Source organism: Xiphophorus hellerii, chromosome 19 (genome assembly GCF_003331165.1).
Source record: "Xiphophorus hellerii strain 12219 chromosome 19, Xiphophorus_hellerii-4.1, whole genome shotgun sequence".
Classification (NCBI taxonomy): domain Eukaryota; kingdom Metazoa; phylum Chordata; class Actinopteri; order Cyprinodontiformes; family Poeciliidae; genus Xiphophorus; species Xiphophorus hellerii.
In genome coordinates this window covers 12243090-12264704 of record NC_045690.1, presented here as the reverse complement: position 1 = coordinate 12264704, position 21615 = coordinate 12243090, and the positions used below count along the sequence as shown (strand labels likewise).

The 21615-nt window shown below is 39.3% G+C and overlaps 1 protein-coding gene across 3 annotated transcripts in view; it reads left to right on the top strand.

Moving 5' to 3' along the window:
* Nucleotides 1-21615, top strand: part of LOC116708956 (G patch domain-containing protein 2-like) — a 49891-nt gene that overhangs the window by 16390 nt on the left and 11886 nt on the right. Inside the window, exons 9-10 of one of the 3 annotated variants that reach the window (XM_032547136.1) lie at nucleotides 918-1003; nucleotides 8087-12703. The exons of 1 other annotated variant lie outside the window; for it this stretch is intronic. In XM_032547136.1, the coding sequence (XP_032403027.1) occupies nucleotides 918-1003; nucleotides 8087-8250 (250 nt within the window). In that variant the 3' untranslated portion in view covers nucleotides 8251-12703. Of the gene's footprint in view, nucleotides 1-917; nucleotides 1004-8086; nucleotides 12704-21615 lie in introns of those variants that run through there. One more of the 3 variants, XM_032547137.1, reaches the window with a different exon arrangement.

Sequence of the window (21615 nt, the reverse complement as noted above, 5' to 3'; positions counted from 1 at the left end):
ACCAGTTTAACTTAGCTCTACTGATTCTCACTAAAAGAAGAGATTGCATGCCAGGTGCTTCTTTGAGGCATAAAAAGCATGTGATTAGTGGAGCCACTTGCTAAGGGACATTATAACCAAGATTTTCTGGAATGTATGATTATATTTAACCCTGAATGTATACATCAGCCACAAGTTACAGGCTGAATTATCGTTCCACCTTTGAAAAAAACCTCAAAAAATTGTAAACTCTATAATAGTACGACTTTAACACATGATGATTGTTGGCCCTGATTATAACGGTCTCACCTGAAAACTTGACATAAAATAGATGATAAACTGAAGGATGATAATTCTCAGGTCTTTTTTTCTTTTCCTAAAGTTATGACTTTCAGATACTATTAATCAAGACATCTTCAAAAGATTACAAGAAAGTCTGGCTTTGCAGAAAATGTATAGAAAAAAAGATTGTCTGTTAAAACTTTTGAAAAATATTATGTAAAATTAAGGAATATAAAAGACACCATAATTGCACATTTCATCTTAAATATTCATGTCACTTCACTCTTGCGCCTACATTAATACTCTCTCCTACCTCCAAATGAAGGCGCAATACTTGAACTTAAATTCTTCTCTCCAATATTCAGAGCTATTGAGATCAGTGATGAAGCTTTTCTGCTTGTAGTGATTCTAACATGATGCACGTAGCCCAGACCAGGGTCATGTGTTTAACACAAAAATAGCTCTGATTCAGCATCGCTACTCATTTAAGAGTTTCAGTTATGGAAAAAAAGCTTAATGAAGAAAAATGTAGACATGACAAAATGCATGGATGACTGCAAACAGAGTGTGTTTCCAAATGTGCAGTGCTGGTTTTTATTGACTTTTGTAAAATTATTTCATGATTTGGTGATGTTTCTGTCTCACTGGCCCTCCAGGCAGATTAATTTCATTCCGGGACTGTTTTGCTCGTCTGACATGCGGAGGAAGAAAGAAACAGAAGCTGTTTTCATCACAACATCAGGTAACAGCCTTCACACAGTCACACATCTGCACTGATTTGTAGACCACATCTTAAAGATGTTGAAAAGGGCTATTGTATTACATATGTTTTTCTGTAGTTTAGCAACTTTGGTTAGATGTTATTTTAATGCTGGTGTTGCAATGTAACACTGACGTGATTTTCTTTAAACAGACTTCTTGGGATAACGATTTGCTTTGGTACAAATTACTGGTAAAAGGTTTTTTTTCCTGATTTTAGGATCCCTTCGCAATTACTAGACTTAGTTTCCTATTAAAATTTCACCTGATTGTCTGTCCATTCGTCCATCTAAGCAAGAAAGCCCTAAATTCATAATAAAGTTCTAATTTTACACTTAAAAACGACTGACAAGTTGTAAAAAATTGGAGTTTGAAAAGACCTTGAGTATTTACATGAAAAATGAGTAGGAAATTATTTTTTGCCCTTACTTATTGTTCTATATTATTAAAAACAAAACTGGTTTGTCCATCCCAGCCTATTACCACAACTCCACTCTAGTCTCCAGCTTTAAATTTTTTTTTTGTTCTTCTCAGTATGATTATTGTCAAGACATAGCAGAAACACCAAGTCAAAGCAGAATGTTCTTTTTGGAACATGAAAGCAAACATTTTTATGAAACAATCTACTTGAGTGGTATTATAGGCTTGTATCAATAAAAATGGAAAAGCAGTAAGGGGAGATATGAAATGGACATTTGTGACAGCACAATAGCATTTTACAAGCTACTGAAAAATGTCAGATTTGCTTCTTTTTTACAGCAGAAACTCTCCTCTGCTGTCTCTGTTTGTTTTATCTTTGCCTAAAGCAGATATAACCACAATGTTTTAACTTTTTAACTAAGCCATTGTCTCTGGACATATGTTTGCTTAGTCTTCCTTATGCTGTTTCTTCTCTAATGTTCTCTAATAACTGAAATTAAATTGTTCACAGTTGGATTTTATTTACTAAATGGATGTCTTCCAAAGGCAATAAGTTGCACTTGATTTTATCTAGGAGTGTCGAAATAAAGAGCATCACACACATGTTTTAGGAAAACATTTTGTGCACCACATATCCTTTCTTCTCACTTCACAATTATATATTACATTGCGTTCTGTAATTAAAATCATAATGATATTGAATTTTGTGCTTCTAATGTGGCAAAACGTGAAAAAGTTTAAACTTTTTATTACTTACAATCAAATATTGATTATTTGGTAAGGTGGTAAGGAGAGGTTTAGCACAGCGAAGTGATAATTGGCATTAGACAGAGTTTACTCTATCTCAGAAGACATTAAGCTGTCTGTGCTGTGTGTGTTTAGACCAGTGGAGCTGCCTGTTTTCATTAGCCTGATGGCTCTGAACCTTGTGTCTTCACCGGATTGAAATCTGAATTGGTTTGTCCACCATTTCCTCTCCATTCACCACTCCTGCAGCTGCAGTTTGTCATTTAAATAACAAATGCTAGTGGTTCCCTGATTTACTGAGGGGTGCGGGCCCCTGATGTATATTAATATTGCTGCACAGGGCTCTGTACTGGGGTCCATCATTCATTTGGATAAAAGAGGTGGAATTTAAAAACAGCCAATGCTTTGCTTGGATACAGATTGGATCCATTTATTGCACTGAGTGATGGAATAGCTGGCAATTCTGTCCTTCACCTTCCCAGTGCTGAACCTCTTCCCATAAAAGTAGAAAAAAACAGATTCACCCCCTGGCCCCTAAGGACCTCTTGTATTCAACATGCAGAAGCAAGACATCCCTCAGTCTGTTGACAGGTAACCTGTAGTCTACTATAAACAGACTGAAAATGAAATCATTTTGAAAATATCTATTTTTTATAGAATTCTGCACGTTTTTTTGTGATTTGTACAGAAATTGTGAATATAAAATTGCTTGAATTTAATATTAAAATGTGTCTATGTGTAAGGGGATGATAAAGAGGGAGAGTTACTGAACGGCACATCCTTTCCGACCCTGTTTGGACTTCTTTACTGTTTCTTGAGCCTAGTGCCCCCTGCCCACTATGATTTATCATGCATCTCATGTCGTCCAATGTCAGTTTCTGCAGCTGCAACTGCTCTGTATAAATCTTTACTTTGGCAGCCCCCTGCACCATGTCTCTGCTCAGTAATCACAGGACCTCCAGGAGATGCACACTTACTCTGACAAGCTTTCACACTCTCCGCACAGGAATTTTGGTTTGCTGCCACTCTGACATAAATGTGCACAGAGGCAAATCAGATTCTGTGATTTACTGAGTGAAGTCGTTTCCCGGTAGACATCCTGTTTGCATGGAAAGATTGTTGTCTGCATTCAGTAGAAAGAGCGACGTATTACTCTTAGTGAACACGACAGCTGAGTCTTTGGATTAGCCAGAGGAAGTGGTTTGTTGTATATGTTAGTGGCTGGATCTGGAACTCTGTAATCAGGAGTGAAAATGGTCTGTGGCTGAAGGTATCCTCCGGGAGTCCACAGGAAATTACTCAGGCGGTACCCAGCTGTTGCTTTATCTTCTTTCTTTACCCTTTTAGCACCTTCACGGCACTGCTAAACCTGGTCGTGAAGAAAAAAAAACAACAAAACACAAGAACTTATCAGGCCAGGTATCTGTTTGGATTAGATGACCACTCCATTTCTCAGCTTTAAATTGGAGACTTTCTACTTTTCTTCCTGCCAATCCAGAAATTCAACTCAGTCCAACAAGTCTTTGAACAAAAGATACTTTTGTTCTTCTTCTTTCTCCCCATTTAATAGTTTTAAGGGTATATATTATCAAGACTAGAACCTTTCCTTTTTGATTTCAGGCTTGTAGCTTTCAATAATTCTGTTCAGATACATGTTTGAAATTCAGAAGTACCAGTATGTAAAAAAGAAAGAAAAAATAGAAAAACAGGCAGTTATTGACCAAAATATAGAGTGATGATGTTAAAGTTTAATTCATAAATTGAGGATTTACATTGGGAATTTAGCAAGTACTCTTTTCTGATGTAGTTTGGAGATCTAACAAACCGGCTCCTTATGGAAGTCATTCTATGATGAGCTTGCTTTACCCATAATTTGCCAGTGAAGTAAGAACTCTTCCAACAAGACCTGTTATTTGAAACATTGAAATTTGTTGCTTCCATTTCACTGAACCACGGTCACCAGAGTACTTGTGTTTGGGAGCCATTGATTGGACAAGTCTCACTTGTCTCCAAATAATCTGTCCATTTTTGACGTATTTGTGAAAGTTTAACCGTGCTACTGTAATGTAGCTGTGGAAATGTTATTGCAAGGCATTTTAATAACAACTCAAGTTTCTCAGCAATTACTTTTCTCACAGTAAGATGATTTTTGTCCTAAAAGATCACTCTTGGTTAAAACTGAAATTAAAATACTTGTCTGTCAAGTGTTCTGGGATTTATTTGGTTTAGACACAGACAGAGGTAAGTATGCAAATGCAGCTGTTTATCAGTGGTGATAATTTATTAAATTGACTGAAAATAGTAGGCTTGGATATGTGCTTGCATAGTTCCAAGATTTTACACGTTTTTGGTCTATAATCTGATTTAGGTATGTATATGATGATCGTTCCAGGAAGAAATTATGCTTGTTTATAGTCAAGTTAGTCAACATCAGACTGTTTGCTGTTTTGATGTGTTAGTACAATATGGTGCCCAGGTGCAGGCCAGCCCTTAGCCAGGGCGAGGCCACCTCCTCTCCCCCCTCTGCCTTCATGTGTCCCCTTGCCCAAGCGAGACGGCAGCGTGACAGATCACCTGCGCCGGAGGCCCAGCGCGTTCCTGCTTGGCGGTCCGGCCCCCTCTCATTAATGCCCAGGCTGGTACGAGGGCTGCGTGGCAGCACAAGACAAATAACGCTACCACTCAGCCATCACTTGTGCTGACAGAAATGCAGCCCACCGCACTATTTTGCCCTCTCAAGCTCCACTCCACAACCTGCTCTTGTCCTTCAACCCCCACCCCCATTTATTCGGTCTCTACCTGCACCTGCCTGCGCTGCTCCACCAAACTTTTACGTGCGGGGGGGGGGGGGGGGGGGGGGGCTTTTGATGTTACTGCAGGGTGAGTTTAGCACTGAAATTCACGCAGGTTGATGTACAGGCTCCACTTACCAGCTGCCTTTGCATACACACAGTTTTCTGTTCGTCTTTATGGAGACATATTTGTTTTTAGGAGCCCATTCTGTCAGGTGCTTCTTGAATTGTGTGCAAACCCTCTTGCCGGGAGGTCTGATTTGAACGTCTTATTTTTGCATTTGTAAAAAGAGCCTTGTGTGTGCATGTGTTCATGAGAAGGAGCAGCAGAGAAAAGGAGGGAGAGAGAAACACAAAGGCTAATCATTAAAGAGGCATTCAACCCTGTTCATTTAAGTGTGGGAATCAGCAGGCCCATTACTGTCAATGTGTAATTAGCTGATTAATAAACAGGGGGAGCGGCAGTGCTCCAGGAAGGCCTGTAATGATTGTTTTTAGAGAGCATCTCATAAGAGCTTATTAAGATGGTGAGGTGGTTCCATTCAACTTCCCATTATCACCCACAGTAAATGTATGTACTGTAATTCTTCCTCTGACAGAGAATCGTTGCATTCTAATTTCTGTACTGACCTTGGTGTAAAACTACTTGATTGCAGGTGTTGCTTTTGCTTCACTAAAGGAACACTTACTCAGTTTTCTTTAAAGTTATCATTTAAACACATAAATTTCCTCTTAAATATTTTATAAAATGCATTGCATTTTTTCATATGGCTTCATGTTTCTAGATACGATTCAGCTTTATTTTTCCATGAACCTCATTTGATATTCCTAAATAAAATCCACTCCAGCAATTTTTAATTCTTTTGTCAGATTCTCATTAGATTCAGGTCTAAACTTTGACTAGACCATTTTAATCCTCTCTGTGCCACCCCACAGAATGATGCTTTCACCATCATGTTTCACTGCAGGGATGAGGCATTTACAGGGCAACATATGGTGTGTTGGTTGTAGGAGAAAATGTTTATTAAGTTTGACTGGAAGTTCAAAACACCCTAATAAAATACTTTGGTGTCTTGTCTTTATATAATATTACATAAAGAGCCAGTTTTGTAAAATACTGTTCAAAACTCTTGAGTAATCCCTCACTTTTCCATTCAAGGTGCCAGTAATCTTTCAAAGACATTTGAGCAATATTTCTTTACAGTTTCTTAAGGTCTTTCAAAGTTTTCTGTAGACTTTTGTTGTTTTTTTTAATTTATTTTCAGTCCTGAATTTTTTCCATTTCTAAACTTATGATTATTTAGACTAAAAGCTCCAATAAAATAATATTATATGTATGAAAAACTCAACAAAAAACCACATCAACTTGTGATCTTGATGCACGTTGCTACATTAAGCCTGTCACAAAGACACAGTTTGCTGCATGTATTTTTGAAGAAGAGCCATATTTATCAAGATGCTGGTAATGGCGATGGTGCTGCTTCTGATTATGATTAATATTGTGGTGATGACTGCAATTCAAGATATTGTGGATATCTATTTAAAAATAATTTGAATCTAATGTTATGTACTAAATAATGGCACAAATGTCATCATTTTAAAATGAAAGCTTGTAAAAAAATACACTAAAACCCTTGATACATACAAATTGCATAAAAACCATTTAATTTGAAGGGGGTTTATTTTGTTTCTACTGTGACTGCATTGTCTCGTCCTGACTCTGACCTTCACGTTGGACTTTTGTTGGTATGTGGTGCACCTCTCTCATGCTAATGCACTCAAACTAATGTTCCCTGCCGTTTCTTTGTATCTGTCAAATATGAAAACTCCTGAATTTTGATCAAGCCCTTTGACTATGTTTAACCCGAAGTGTTTAGGTTGGACCTCAGCAGCAGTTAGTCATCATTCCCTCAAGAAATATTAATCAATTATCTTGCCCGCCGGATCAGTTTGGGGAAGAAGTCATCTGGAAAGAGGCACAAGCAGATATAAGGGGAAAGAACTAAAGCACATGCCAGTGAATGCTGTAATGTCTAATCCTTTGAGACAGCCCACAGCCACAATGTCACTTCTAGTTGCCTTGTCCTCTGCTGTGGGGCTGCCTGGAAAATACGTTGTGTGACTGGCGCTACCTTTTTGGGGTGGCGACCTGGAAGGATTTATTTATCAAAACTGAAGTAGAAGCTGTAGGAAAGCAGGTTAGGGAGCAAATTTGTTCCTTTGTTCTTCTGTCTCCTTTGAAAATATGCTCTGCTGTTTCCAAACCAAAGAGGATCTGTAACGGGGAAGGTGTCAGTGAGAAACGAAGTGTGATGATTAGAGTTAAAAACATAAATGCTACAAAACTGGTTAAGCTTAAAAAGCTGGAGAAAATGACCTTTTAATATCCATGTCCACAAGTCATATGGGGCCAAATTGGATTTGGCTCACATGACCAAAATCTCATTAATATTTAACTTATTAGTAGAGGATTGCTTCAGTTATATTTCCACATATCCAAAGCAGTGATCCATGAGTTCTGAATTTGATTTATTATTTTAATTCAAGTTGATTCAGTGAGCAAAAAAGGGGAATGTTACAAGAGCATGTGAGAAACTTAGAGTATCATCAAATGTTAATTTATTTAACTCATTTTATTGCCATTCAGTACATACGGAGATTTCTAATTTTGAATTTAGAAATCAAAGTTTCCAGAGTATGAGGAAGAATGAAGTTTCTACAGTCAGTGATTATTTGAGTAGCCATGTCATTTGCTGGTGTTGGTCCAATGTGTTTTCTGAAGTCCAGCAAGCTGATTCATGGAGATGCTGATTTTATTTTCCAGCAGGACTTTGCAACTGCACACACTGTTATAAAAATGTAATCAACATATTTTGTGTAGCCCATAGACCTATCTTAACCTAAGGAAGCATAATAGGTCATATTTAAGGTATACATATACACATGTATGAATCTATATAAATTACAAATTTCACTTTTTGTCTTGAGTCACTGAAATGAATAAACTTTTCACTAATATTCTAACTTATTGATCCACCCGTATTTGAACCTTTTTCTTATTTGCCCCATGTTTCAGAATTTGAAATGTTTTTTGTCTTTCTTTTTAGCTATCAACCCATTTCATAAAGATCAGCAGAGAAAGGAGGCTAAAGGAGGTGCCTGCAGTAACACACCAAACCCCGAAGCAGTAGGACCAAGTACACCTCAGTCTCCTACTTCTGCTCAGCCTGAGAGTTCGTCTTTACTCCAGGGCAACCACGAGGACACTTGAAAGAGGCTTGACAGACCCATCTAATTCCTAAAGCGATTGTGCCTGAGAACGAAATAGCTAGAACCCCCTTCTACTCCACAAACTTTACAACAAAGAAAGAAAAATACAAAAGCACATCATTAGTCTTCAAATCAGCATGTTCCTGCTCGATCCAGCCCTTCCAGGTAGTATATTAAGCATGACAAATGTTAATGCAATCAAGCCTTGTTAAGCGCTCCGCCATCTCCTTAAGCAAGAAGGCAGCTTCAAGTGGCTCCTCGTTCGACTCAAGACTTTACTTCTCTTCCTGTTTCCACACCGAGTCTCCAGGCCACCCGCCACTGCATAATCCATTAATTATGTCCACTCCCGTAGCACAGCACTTGTCAGCAGGAACCTCGGAAAGTATGGTCAGTTGAGGCTCGTTGACCAGGGGGCGTCTGCTCCACTTTAAGGCAACCAACAATGGCTGTAAAGCAGCTAGCTCTGAGGGAGATGAACATCACAATGTTTAGCTGCCACATGCTGTTGCGGGGTTAAGAGAGGCGACCACCGCTGGCGAGCCACACAAAGTACAGGCCTCCTATTAGCATGGATTTGAAAAGCTACAGTTGCTACAAAGGTGCTCATTAGCACAACACAGAGGGAGCATAGTCATGGTCCTTGGAGGGCTGCCTCTGTTCTCATCAGGTTACCTTCTATATTCAAATTTCTCCAAACAGATTTAAAGTTCAAGGCTGGCTGTAAATCTGTCTGAAAAAGCTGGGGTTTTTTTAGCAATGCTGGCTGAGTTGCTTTTGGAGCTGGAGGAGCAACAGGAAACAGGAAAGGAGGGTTATACACAGTATCTTCAAAACTCCTCTGGGTATATAGTTTCCAAGTGGTTTCATCTTTAGGAAATCAATGGCAGCATACAGAGGAAACAAACAAAATAATCTGAGCAAAGCAAATAAATAGGTGCATAGAAAAGGATGTGCAAAGCAATAAAATCAATTCAACTTTTAGTGCAGTAGCATTATCTCACTTGAAAAATGTAGAAAATTCAATCACCTATAATGTGAGTACATTTATTCAGCAATGAAACTCATATCAATATATTTTACAGCCCACATTTTTGTCAGTAGGACAATTTTAGTCTCCTAAAACTTATCACATGTTTGGATCATACATACAGAAAGATCTTTGAGGATTCCTCTTCCCTCTCCCAATTTGATTCAGAGTCCTGAACGGGTTTTATGTTCTCTTCACTTCAATCAACAGGTTTTCTGCAGGTCCAGGCACTGCGGAGCAAAAGAAGAAGGTTGTTTGTGTGTCTGGTGAATCAATTCTGTGTTGATTTGTCCATATATTTTGGATAATGTTCCAGCTGAAAGACACATTGATGACCCATTTTTATTTTTCTGATAGAGTTCACCAGATTCCAATTTAAAATGTCATCATATTTTAATGAGTTCATGATACCCAGCACTTTAACAAAGCTTCCTGAAAATTTAGAAAAGAAAGAGGCCCACCACGTCACAGATCATCCACCATAATTAGAAGAAAGTAGAAATATCCTATATTGTCCCTGAGTGGGGAAATTCAGGAGTACTAGCAGCAGAAAGGTACAGGTATACGGAAGCCTGCATGCTCAAACATGCATGGTTGAAAAATATAAAAACAGAAAATAAGAATAAGAGAACCAAGTTTTTAGTCAAATATTGCTTATTACCAGTAAAACTGCAAGTGTAAGCAGCATAGCCTGCTAAAATTCTGATGAAGTTTTTAACCAAAAGTTAATCACATTTTTTAAGGTCTTTTTTAACAGAAATTCACAACATAATCACCAGCTGTATGACATGTCTTTTCAGATATTTTAAAGCCTTCTTAAAGAGAAGAATTGCATTTAATAAAATGAGATTTGCTAATTAATGTGAGTTATATGTCTGCAATAATCTGTGTGAGAAGGATTTATATGATCATGCTGGGGAGGGATGACATTTATAAATGCTGTGTGGGCACACTATAGTTTAAATGGATGCCTCACACTACTTTGCTAGTTGCCGCCACAGAAATCCGTCAGTGTTCAGATCTCCGCAAACTCCTCAGCCGCTACTAGTTTCACATCAGCAATGCACCTGGTAAATAGGAATTGCACAGGTTAATTATCATTGTAAAACAGAAAAAAAGTGGCTAATACATTTATAAATTGTTTTTTAGAGCAGTCTGCTTCTCAGCTGTTTGAGATGTATTTATGTGTGTTTTGAACTGGAAGAGCTTTACAGTGTTTGCTTAGTTAATGGTCAGTGATTTTTAGTTTTTTCCATTGTATGTAAAAGGGCCTAATAAAAGTACAAGTAACATTTACCCCAGAAAAAGTCCCTGGAAGGGAAGTAGGACGCAATGATCTCAGAAACATCACACTCATTTATTAGCGTAAACTTATTATATTTTCTGTTGATTGTGGATTAGAAACTTGGAGTAATTTATTCTTTTCTTTCAAAGCACAAGATTTAAATACAGTCACTTACATTGAATATTACAACTTTGGGTTGCATATTGTGATCTGAAAAATATTTTCTAGAAAGTTTCATTTTCCTCTTGCTGTCAGACCACAGAAGAGAGCTTAGTAGATTATCTGATTGCATTCATGTAATTGAATGTAAGCACTGAAAGTTCAAAGGCAATATTGGTTATAAAAAACAGATTTCATTTAATATAAAGTTAACTACAAAACCACACCTGTTGTTTAGGATACATCCAAAAAGTACAACTAAGCTAAGCTAATCTAATTTAATGATGGTTCCTGTAGTAGACACAGAGCTTATTAAAGAATGATTCCTTGTTCATGGTAAAGATTTCTGCAGTGAAAACTCACATTAAGATGCATAAATTCCTGCATGGGTCAGTCAGTAGACAGGAAACAACACCCCAGCTGCCACAGAATAATTAGCAGTCCCCATAATGACACCTCTCCCAGACCTTATGCCTCAAAATTAATTTACAATGGCTCGGAAATAGGGGAATGGCTTCCGTAGAGCTAGTCAATTGTCCTGTTACAGTTAAGGAATCCGGCAGGCTGGTTGCACTCATATTTCATCCCAGGTAAAGATTACCTGTCAGGCCCATGGGAGATGTATTGATCTGTTTTCCTTTTTCTGGCAGCAATCACCTGACAAAGGCACCTAGGAGGTGAGTGAATGAGTGATGCCTGGTCGGCCTGGTCTAGCCCAGTGGTTTCTGTTGTCCACTGATAGGTTTTAAGCTTATGAGGAAGAGCAGGAACAATGCTGTCATGAACTCTGCTTGAAACTCATCTGCATTCCCACAAAGCAGTGCCCTCTGTGACACAGGTCACAGGTCAAAGGGGAATTAGGTTTTTTTTTTTGCCTCCTTTCTTGTCAGTGGCGTTTGTTCCTACTGTGTAATGTGTACTGATAATGAAAATGTATGCAAAAAGGCCTCTCTGGTTCCTGCTGACAATTGCATGTTGTAAGTCACCTTAGTTCAACTCGCTTTGTATTTCAGAAGAGATTCACTTGCTTTGGACGGGCTTCTAATGAGGATGGAGCCATTTTCCCCTGACTTTCTGGTAATCATCCTTCTCTATGTCATATGGTTTCTTGGCAGCTAATGTATTTATGTAATTGCCTTGATATATAACGTAAGTATTATTGTTGACACCATGCATCTTAACTAATTACAGTGTATAAAATGTGTTGTATAGTATTTATGATGTGATTATTTTACATCTTATAACTGAGGATTTAGGAATGAGGTCATTAAATTTATTAATAGAATTACATGATAGATCGCACTGGAGATACATCACCTTTTTATATATTTTTTTTCTAATTTCATTTACAAGGATTTAAGAAAATCTTGGTGGTATCAGGGCTCCAAGGCAGCTATCACATTTGGAAGGTTGTGCGAGTGGCATCTTATCTCTTAAGGCTGTTATCTTTGTGGAGGCATGCCTAATTGCTTTGCAAATGATCTAAAGAGGATTACTAATCCTTCAGAAAACATCTGTACCGTATTACTTCATGTAAGAGAGACATTACAATCCTAAAATTCAACATTAAAGATTTTATGCAGTAGCTTCCTTTCTGGTTTTATAACATAAAGCTCCAGTAAAACAGATGAATTGGTGAGTTCTTTAATGAACTTTGTATGGCTATAAGAAATTGTTGTAAAGCAACTCTAGTTAAACTCAAGTCATTTGTGTATTTGTAATGTCTTGGAAGATCTATGCCCAACACATTGCTATGTTTTTTCCCCTCTATGTTATGTGTGTAAAAAAATGCCAATATTTATGCATTTTTAAATTCAATGCTGAATTCATGTGCAATAAATTAGTTTTTGTGATCATGTTGGAATGTTAATGAGAGGACAGAGGTTTAGTCAGTTTTGTATTTAACAGCATTTACAGGCAGTATTATGCCTGTAAATTCGGTCACTTGATAACAATGATAATAAACAATGTCATAATTTACTCAGACAGAAATTATTACTTTTTTTTTGAAGAGCATAACAAGCTACATTGATGTTCAACACAGTGCATTGCAAACTTGTTAACTTGTTCAAATGTTATTACAAAGTCCCAGATATTTTATAGAGATTTACTGCAATAAACCAACACAAAGTAGTGCATATGAAGTGAAAGGAGATAAATTGATGCTTTTCAAATATATACACATATAAGCTTCTTAAGAGTAACATTCCAGTCAATCCTTTGATGAACCAATTTTTGCTGCAAATACACACCAGTTTTCAAGGCTTGCCAACAGTCCTCCATTGGATTTTGGTCTGGGTTTTGACTGGGCCATTCTAACACATGTACCCTGATGAAGCCATTCATTTATATTAGAGATGTGTAAGGAGGTGAATAATTATTTTTTTGTATAGTACTTATTGTACACTGATAAAAATCACAAAGTGCTTTGCAAAGAGAGAATAATATACAAGTTTAAATGGTACATGTTTACAAACAAACATAACAACATTTAAAAATTCTCAAGAAAAAAATAAACGTGATGAATCCCATTAGCTAGTTTTTAAATGAATCAAGAATCTCAAGACAATGTCCAACCCGGGTGCTGCATGCTGAGAGCAACAAAGACTGGTTCTTGTAACTGGTAGTATTTTTTATTGATGTATCTGAAAGTGCAATTCAGTAGTCTAGTTAATAGAAAATAAAAGCAAGGATAACCATTTGGAGTTCCTATTTTGGCACCAACTGTCTTAGCGTGGTAATATATCAGTTGTTGTTTTGAGTGACCTTCAAGGCACATTGACTGGTCAAACTAAACACCTACATTTCTTGCGCTTGGCTTGATTACAGCATTCAAACGACCAATCTGTTGCCGGACCAGAGCAGCCATGCTATCTGGGGCAATGATCAGACACTTTATTTTCTTAGGGTTGAGTTTGTAATTTCTCTTACACAAGTAATAAAATCAAGTTAAAGAACTCTTGGAGCAGGACAGCTGAACATAATCTGCATGAATGTGATTAGACATATTTTGATGTTCAGTAATCTGTCCAAGAGGGTGTATTTATTGCAAAAAAACAATGGGCTCAAAACACCAATCTTGGTGCATCCCACACCCTTCTCACCCTATCTCTAACTGAGAAACCATACTACACCCTTCGAAGGGAACCTATTTTGACTGCTTGTATCTGCTATCTTGTTCTGTCAGTCACAACAGAACAAGATGTGACTATAGTCACAGAGCTTGTGACTATAAAGAAGGTAGGAATGTAAATTGACTGGGGTAGAAACTCATCCCAAACCCAGTGAGGGCACAAAACCAGGTGATACTTCACAAAACCAGGTGATATTTCACACCTGGGGGTGATACTTCATCTGGTGAAGTATCACCTGGTTTTCAGTGGGTGTGGTGTTCAATGCCCAGATCAGATTCTTCCAGTATAATCATTTTTGGTAAACATCTCAGTATTTTAAATATATATATATTTCATTTATTATTGATAAAGAACAGCTATCTTTATGGCTGCTAAAAGAAATATGTAAGGATCAACCTGTTTTACCACAGCTACACGATTAAATGCATAAATGATAAATAAAATGTTTAACTGGTGCTCTAAAAGACATTTCTTAGCTGAGTGACAGTGGTCCTGGCAAATACAAATGTTGGTTTGGGACTGCAGCGAGGGTGACAGAGAAAATACTCAACTTGGCCGCTGGAGATTATCAGTCGATCCCCCGCTGTTAATCTTCCAGCTGAATGGTGAGGACTGCGGTAGTCACTTTGCCACGTGTTGAGAGTCGGGAGCAATTCTCTCCGCTCGCCGGTGGTCCACAGTTACAAATCACATCATCAGCTGTCTGAGCACCCACAGCCACCTCTTCTCCACCAGATTGATGGTGAAATGGAGGAAAAATCAATGGCTTCCTCTCGTCAGAAAGCGCCAGCTCTGTCATGTTTGGTAGTTTGATGTTGGCCACTGCTGGAAATTGAAAGCTCAGTTTGAACAAACTGACAGACACGGATGCTTCTGAGGTGAGACAATGACCGATTTCAATCTGTCGCCTTACTGGTGAGGTCTGAAAACACTTCCATGCCACTGGAGAAGATTAGAGTGATCGGGCTGAGTTGGTTTAGTTTCTAGTAAGTGACGGTTAGTCTTCAGACTCTCTCAAAGGCTTCTGTGTAGGTGACCCTGTGAGTAACAGCAATCAGTTTTCGCACTTGCCCCCTGCCATCATTTAATCCTTATCATCACTGTGACACGCTGCAACTTCATAGCAAGGTGTCCGTTCGCCGCTTCCTGTGAAACGAGCAAGCATCACTAAGCTTTTTCACTCCGACACATATTCTCCTCCTAATGGGAAATTCAAATATCACATATCAGCTGAATGCAATATTCACTTAGAGGGAGATAACGCTCTACCTGATGTGTCTCATGTATCCGGTTGAGAATGGGCCCGGCTCGGTCTCTGACACCAGATCCGACTGTGAAACTGGCTGTATATATTCTGACAGGAGCTCGCGGGGAACTTGTTCGCTCGCTCTGTGCTTTATTGGCTTGCGTGTTGGTCGTCTTGTATTCCCCTGTGTATTTGAGGGAGAGCAGATTCCAGGGCATCTGCGCTTGTCCTGCTGCCTCTACAGCAGCGCCATTCCTTTTCATTTCTGCTGGCATTCTAATCAGAGCATTATGAGCTTCACCGGGTGAAGTACGCAGAAAGTTGTGTTTTCTGACAGCCAATAAAAACCTTATAATCTCCCTGATTCAAGTGGCCCATTTAGAAAAAATACTAACTAGCACTATCGCTCACACCACCTCCCTCCCTATTTCTTTAATGCCCTTTTTTATTTAATATATAGCCCATGAAAAATGAGAGACTCCCGCTTTGCTGTGTAGATATTTTGCTGCTGATGATGCGAGACGAATTTCCATCACAGCTTTGTTTCCAGCGGGTGAGCGGATAATCTTTTACAGTGCGGGGAGGGAGGGCAGCGCTCCCATCAATCTCCGGGGCTTATAGCTGCTGCGTGGTTGCCTCGCCTTACCAAAACGCCTGCAAAGCAACACAACACTGGCCTGAAAAGGGTCAGTATGACTACACGGTGAGCTCCTAGACCCTCCTTAACCCTCAGAACAATGCTTCACCTCTGTTCCATTAGTCCTGTCATTGTTATTATGTCATTTTTCTAACAAGGCTGTCACATCTGAGGGAGCAGCATTGCTTTCCTGCTGACAGCCTTGGGAAACTATGTTTTCAGCTTTAGCTGCTCCTGTTGTCGAGAGGTTTCATCTGTCTCTCTGCTTCACAGCCATGTGCACTCTGTGTTGCAAAGCAAGAAGGTCTCACTTGTACTTGGGGCATCTTGCCCAGGAAGACTCGGGAGAGGGGTCCCTTGTGGAACCCGTGCTGGTGTATTGGCTGGCTGGCAGGGATGCTGCACACTTCTCTCCGCACCCCACTGCCCTGACAATCGTGCGCCGTACAGAAACCCCCCGTGGAGACGTTGGCGCTCTGATTGACAATAATGGGAAGTGGCAGAATCAATGGAAGACAAGAAAGGGGTGTGCGTGAAATTCTCCTGGAGCTTCTAGTCACAGACCAGGGGATCTGGCAACACTCACCTGTCATCCCTGCAGCACCAGCATTAGAGGCTGTGACAGCAGGAGCTGATGGAGAGAAAGACACTGTTTTCATCATCTCTCTGCTGACAGCCCAGTAATGGTGCTTCCTCTGAACATTTTAGTTACAGTTAAACACAAATATGTTCACATTCCTACTATACAGACCTGCTTAAAAATATATACCCTGTTATAGATTTTTCCACCTTACAGAAATTAATCTCAAACGTACATAAATAAAAATGCTGTTTTTAATTGATGGTTTAATATGTTAAGTGAACAAAGCTAACTAAACCAATATAGGAAATAAAGTAACTGCAATAAACCCTATTTTTGAAAGCTGAGTTCAGTTTACCTAGCCATACCCAGCCCTCATAACATGGCCTGCAGGGCCAAGAAATTGCTTAAAAAGAGAACAAGACAAAGTAGGCTAAAGATTAAAAATCCTAAACATCATGCCCCTATCAAAAGAAATTCAAGAACACACGACTCTTAGAAGGTTGTTAAGGAATTTTAAAGAGACTTCAGTGAACCACTGTGGGATCTGTTATCCACAAAAGGAGGAAACATGGAGTTGTGAACCTTCTCACGAGTGGTTGATCAACCAAAATCAACCCAAAAAGCAGATTACTTTTCTGAAAGAACACAAATTATATCCGATCAGATTAGATAAAATTTAGTTCTGGTATAAAACTTTTGAAAATATAGATTTTTACTATTTTTTCCACGAAATTGCCCAAGATGCACATTTATGATTGAAAAATAATCTTTTCTCTGGTTAGAATTGTTATATTGAGTAACTTGTTATCTCAAACTGTAGTAAGTGGCTATCAAAGAACACATTTAAAATAGTGGTTTAAAACATTATCTAAATATATATCGATATGGCTCAAATGCACTCCTGATCTTCTGCAGGTGATTTACGTGTGTGTGTGGGTGTGTGTGTGTGTGTCTGTTTGCGGATGGAGGCCAGGTGTCACGACAGAGGGGGCACTCCATCCTCTAATTGATCGGCAAAAGATGCACATGAAGAAGACGTTAAAGCAAAATGAAGTCATAAAAGTGGATTGAGACATTTATTAAGTCAGACGAAAAGCCCTCAGAAACATTGAGATTGTTTATTGATTTTTGTGTTTTGGCTGGCTGCGCAGGAGTAATCGCTTGTTCTGCTGCTGCTGTGTAGCGGAGTTGGTGGAGGCGTGAGCACGGCCGAACGCTCAGGTGGAGGGGCTCACTTCCTCCTAAAAGAGATGAGTTTTACCAGCAGAACACCGAGTTTATATTATTATTTTCCATAATTTATGTAGAGATTCTGACTCAATGCACAGCTAAGAATGCCAGCTGCTTTTGGTGGAGTGTTTCTAAAGTGCTGGCAGGCTCAAAAGCCAGTCTATTCCCAGAGCTCTTCACTCACAAAGTAATAGAAACACTGCAGATTTTATTGTTCTGCTCTCTGATGGTGGGTTTTGTATGTGCAAAATGCATGTATCTTTTATAGTTCAAGCAATTTGAGTTGCAATATTCACTTGAATAAACACAAAATTCTGCACATAAAATGTAAACAATAAAAAACTACATTTAGACACTTTTTTTAGGTCATTCCAAAACCTAAATATTTCACATGCACCCATCACAGTTTTGTGACTTATTTCTAATCTGTTTTCTTTCCATAGCCATATTTCTCAACCTTAATGAGATGCACACATTTTATATAAAGTACAGGTTTCTTACATTCCTTCAACTCTATGTATCCTTTTCAATCTTTATTAAATGTCTTATTTATATTAAAATTGGCTAACTTTACTTGTGTTTTGAATATGGGAACCCTTTCCAGTGACTAGGGTAGTTTTCTGGGACCATTATTTACATCCCTCTCATTAAAACAAATTATGGGGGTAGAAATTAGCCCCCCAAAATAAAAATCTGTATTGAAGCACTATTTTTTCAGCAAGTGTGTAGTTTTGTGGAAGAAGAGTTCTAAACATTTCAAACTGGTTGAAATTTTTTAACTCCGTCATTTCAGTTTTAACACTCGTATATATTTTCTGTTAACTTTGTCTTTAATCAAGGAAGAATAAAAGCAAAATCGTTGCCCCCCTGTTCCTACCCTGTAGATATTTTTCTAGAGCTGCCCCTGCTCACTGTAAAAGTTTTAGCTTTATGAGTTTCCAGCTGGCCGATCACCAGACAGGGCCGATCAAGCCTAAGGTTGGTCGGCTCTGGTTATCAGCAGATTTCTCTGTAAATCTATAGAAAAAATGTAGGGCATTTTGCTCATGACATTTATTCTGAAAATGTTTTTGGATTTGCCATTTCATTCCATTTTCCAAACTAAAACTATATATACAAATTGTTAGAATCTTGAGGCATTATCTGATACTGCCCATGACAATTTAACACCCTGTGTAATATATAATAGTTTATCAACTCAAATCATAGTTCTTTCATTTCTTTTCTAGGTGAGGAGATAAAATTGATGTCCATGCTTCATAGCTGTGCTGCTGCACACACGTGCCTTCATGTGTGTGAATCCCTGTGTGTGTGGTGCGGATGGGTGTTAGGTAGAGTTCAACCATACTGGTGACATCAATCTGCCTGTTCTTTATTAGACGGAGCAGTGAGGTGTAACTGACTGCATTGTCCACAGATGGACTTGGGCCCATAGCACACGGGACCCTGGTCAGCTGCCCTGACAATACAATCAATAACCACACACTCATTACAGGAGCCATGCCTGGCTTTTCCCTTTCTAGCTGCCCTGTGGAGTCTCCTGTTATTGTACCCTGATTTTTAAAAATTATTCCACATAAACTAATCCTAAAGTTTTCTCTACATTTTTGTATATATGGGTGATTTTTATTTTGTAAATTTAAGTAAAATCTGGAAAGGGTAAAGGGACACTGAACAGTCCCAGCCAAAGCTCCTCTGCTGCAGTATTCAGGGCCGGACAGTCGCGGATGACAGTGATCCAGCATTGAGCTCGGGGCCTATAAATGGTAATGCCCTCCACTTGCCTTCCTCATAAAGCATAATAAAAGAAGGTTATAAATCCAGCCAATTAGCTGTGTCTATCAGTCGCCTTAATTGGAGTGTCATGACTGGCTAAGGGATGACCTTGTGTGCCAGAGCGCCAAGACAGACGAGGGGGCCAGGGGGGACATCTGAGTGGAAGTGGTCGACTTGGGCTTCTTTAAATCAACTGAATCCAGCAGGCCATGCTGCAGTTAAGGGCTGGGTCATTTGGTGGTAAAACGTTTATGCTGATGTTTGAATTTAAAGTCTCTCGAGTAGATGTGATTATGGGAACAATATGGCAGGGGATTCCTTTGATCGGTCAATGCAGGTGCTTCGAATCCATCTTGTTGTGCTGCTGTGCAGGAGTTAAATCCTCCCTCTGTCCTCCTGTGTACCTGGCCAACATGCATCTCCTCTCAACACCTCGCTCAACCGCTCTCTGTGGCCACTCAAACCTGAAACCTGGACTTCCGCTCTGGCTATGAGCATCCACTATCTCATGACACCGGTCTGTTGCAGAGGAAACACTGAGCCCATTTGTTCATGTAGAGATGTCGGTGTTCTCATCCCTTCGCCTCAGGATCAGATGGTAAAGAGCAGTTAACCGACCAGCTGTCAGGGACGAGTTTCTCCACGGCTCACTGAGAGACGTCGACAGTTGTTTCCTTTCTCTCTGACCGGCCGGAGATAATTCAGTCAACACACTTTGAACTACAGATAAGGGAGGAAGAGGATGATCCAAGGGACAGGGCAGAGGAGAAGAAGTGGAAGGGTACAGGTGAGGTGGGGTGCCCAGAGCAGGTGTATGGGAACTGAAGAGGGCCAAGTAAGATAAAGACTGAGACAGATGCAATCATCTCATTTGCACCTAGTCTTGCAGTCAAAATCAAAAGCTGTTATTTCAAATATTGATTTAAACTCCCATTTTTTCAGACTGTAAAGTAAATTTATGTCAGTCATTCAACTTAAAAATGTAAGTATATTATTGATTCATTACACAATGAGTGATACATTTCTAGAGTTTAGTTGTTGTTCATTTTGATGATTACTAAAATATTACATAAAACCAATTAACAAAAAGATTTTTAATGCTCATTTTGTTTGTCATGGCCTGCACCACCATGAGAAACATTGCTAATTTGACAAAAGGAGGGTAAGCAATAAAAAATATCATTACTAAAGACGATAGATGTCCGCAGAGTGCTGTATTCAACAAATGGAAAACTGAGTAAAAAGAACAGTTGTGGTTAAAAAAAGTAAACAAACAACTGGGATATCCTCAGCCTTCAGAGGGTTGAGCTGTTAGAAGATTTTATTGGAGGGAGAAGTAGAAAAACCACAGAGATATGGACTATTCTTTGTGGTTATAGCCACTTAGAGAGAACCTAAGAGAACATCAGAATCTTCTCAACTGACCAAGAGAAAAATGAGTCTGCTTTTTTTCAGTGGTTTCAAGTCCTTTTTTTTTTAGATTACAATAAATTTTGCATTTCATTTGGAAAATCAAAGTCAACGAGTCTGGAAGAAAAGCAGAGAGGGGCGTGCTGTGGTGGCGTAGTGGTTAGCGCGACCCATATTTGGAGGCCTTGAGTCCTCGACGCGGCCGTCGCGGGTTCGACAAATGGAAAACTCCCTGACCCGACGATATTTGCCGCATGTCTTCCCCCCTCTTCTTCCCCGTTTCCTGTCAGCCCACTGTCACATAAGGGACACTAGAGCCCACAAAAGACCCCCTGGAGGGGTAAAAAAAAAAAAAAGCAGAGAGGCACAGAATCCTGACAGCTTGAGATTTCATGAGCTGTAAACCATAATCATCACCATTAGCATTCATATCAGTGATTCAATTTCAGGTGTTTAGATATTGTCACCTTTCTAAAGTAAGGGCCACTGTTTTAGAAAGGTGACGATATCTAAACACCTGAAATTGAATTACTGATATGAATAGCATTTTCAATAATACCCCAATTTATTAAGAGGGCCCTGTGTTTTCAATAAGCATGCATGCGACCCTGCATCTTATGATTTGTAATGACCGCGCACTGCCCCTGCTCATCCTGTTGCTTCCTGTTTGGGCTGTTACGAGTGTGAAAAGATGAGGGAGAGGAAATTAATTTCCAATAAATGCCCCACAGAGTAGCTTTTGTTTTGTCTCGGGCACGTGGGTTTGCATACCTGCCAGGTGTTGCGTGGCACTCGCCCCCCTGGTCTCCACGTGCTCTGTGCCAAGGTGCGTGATGAAAGGCCCCTGGTGGCCTATCAAAGGCCCCATTGAGTTGC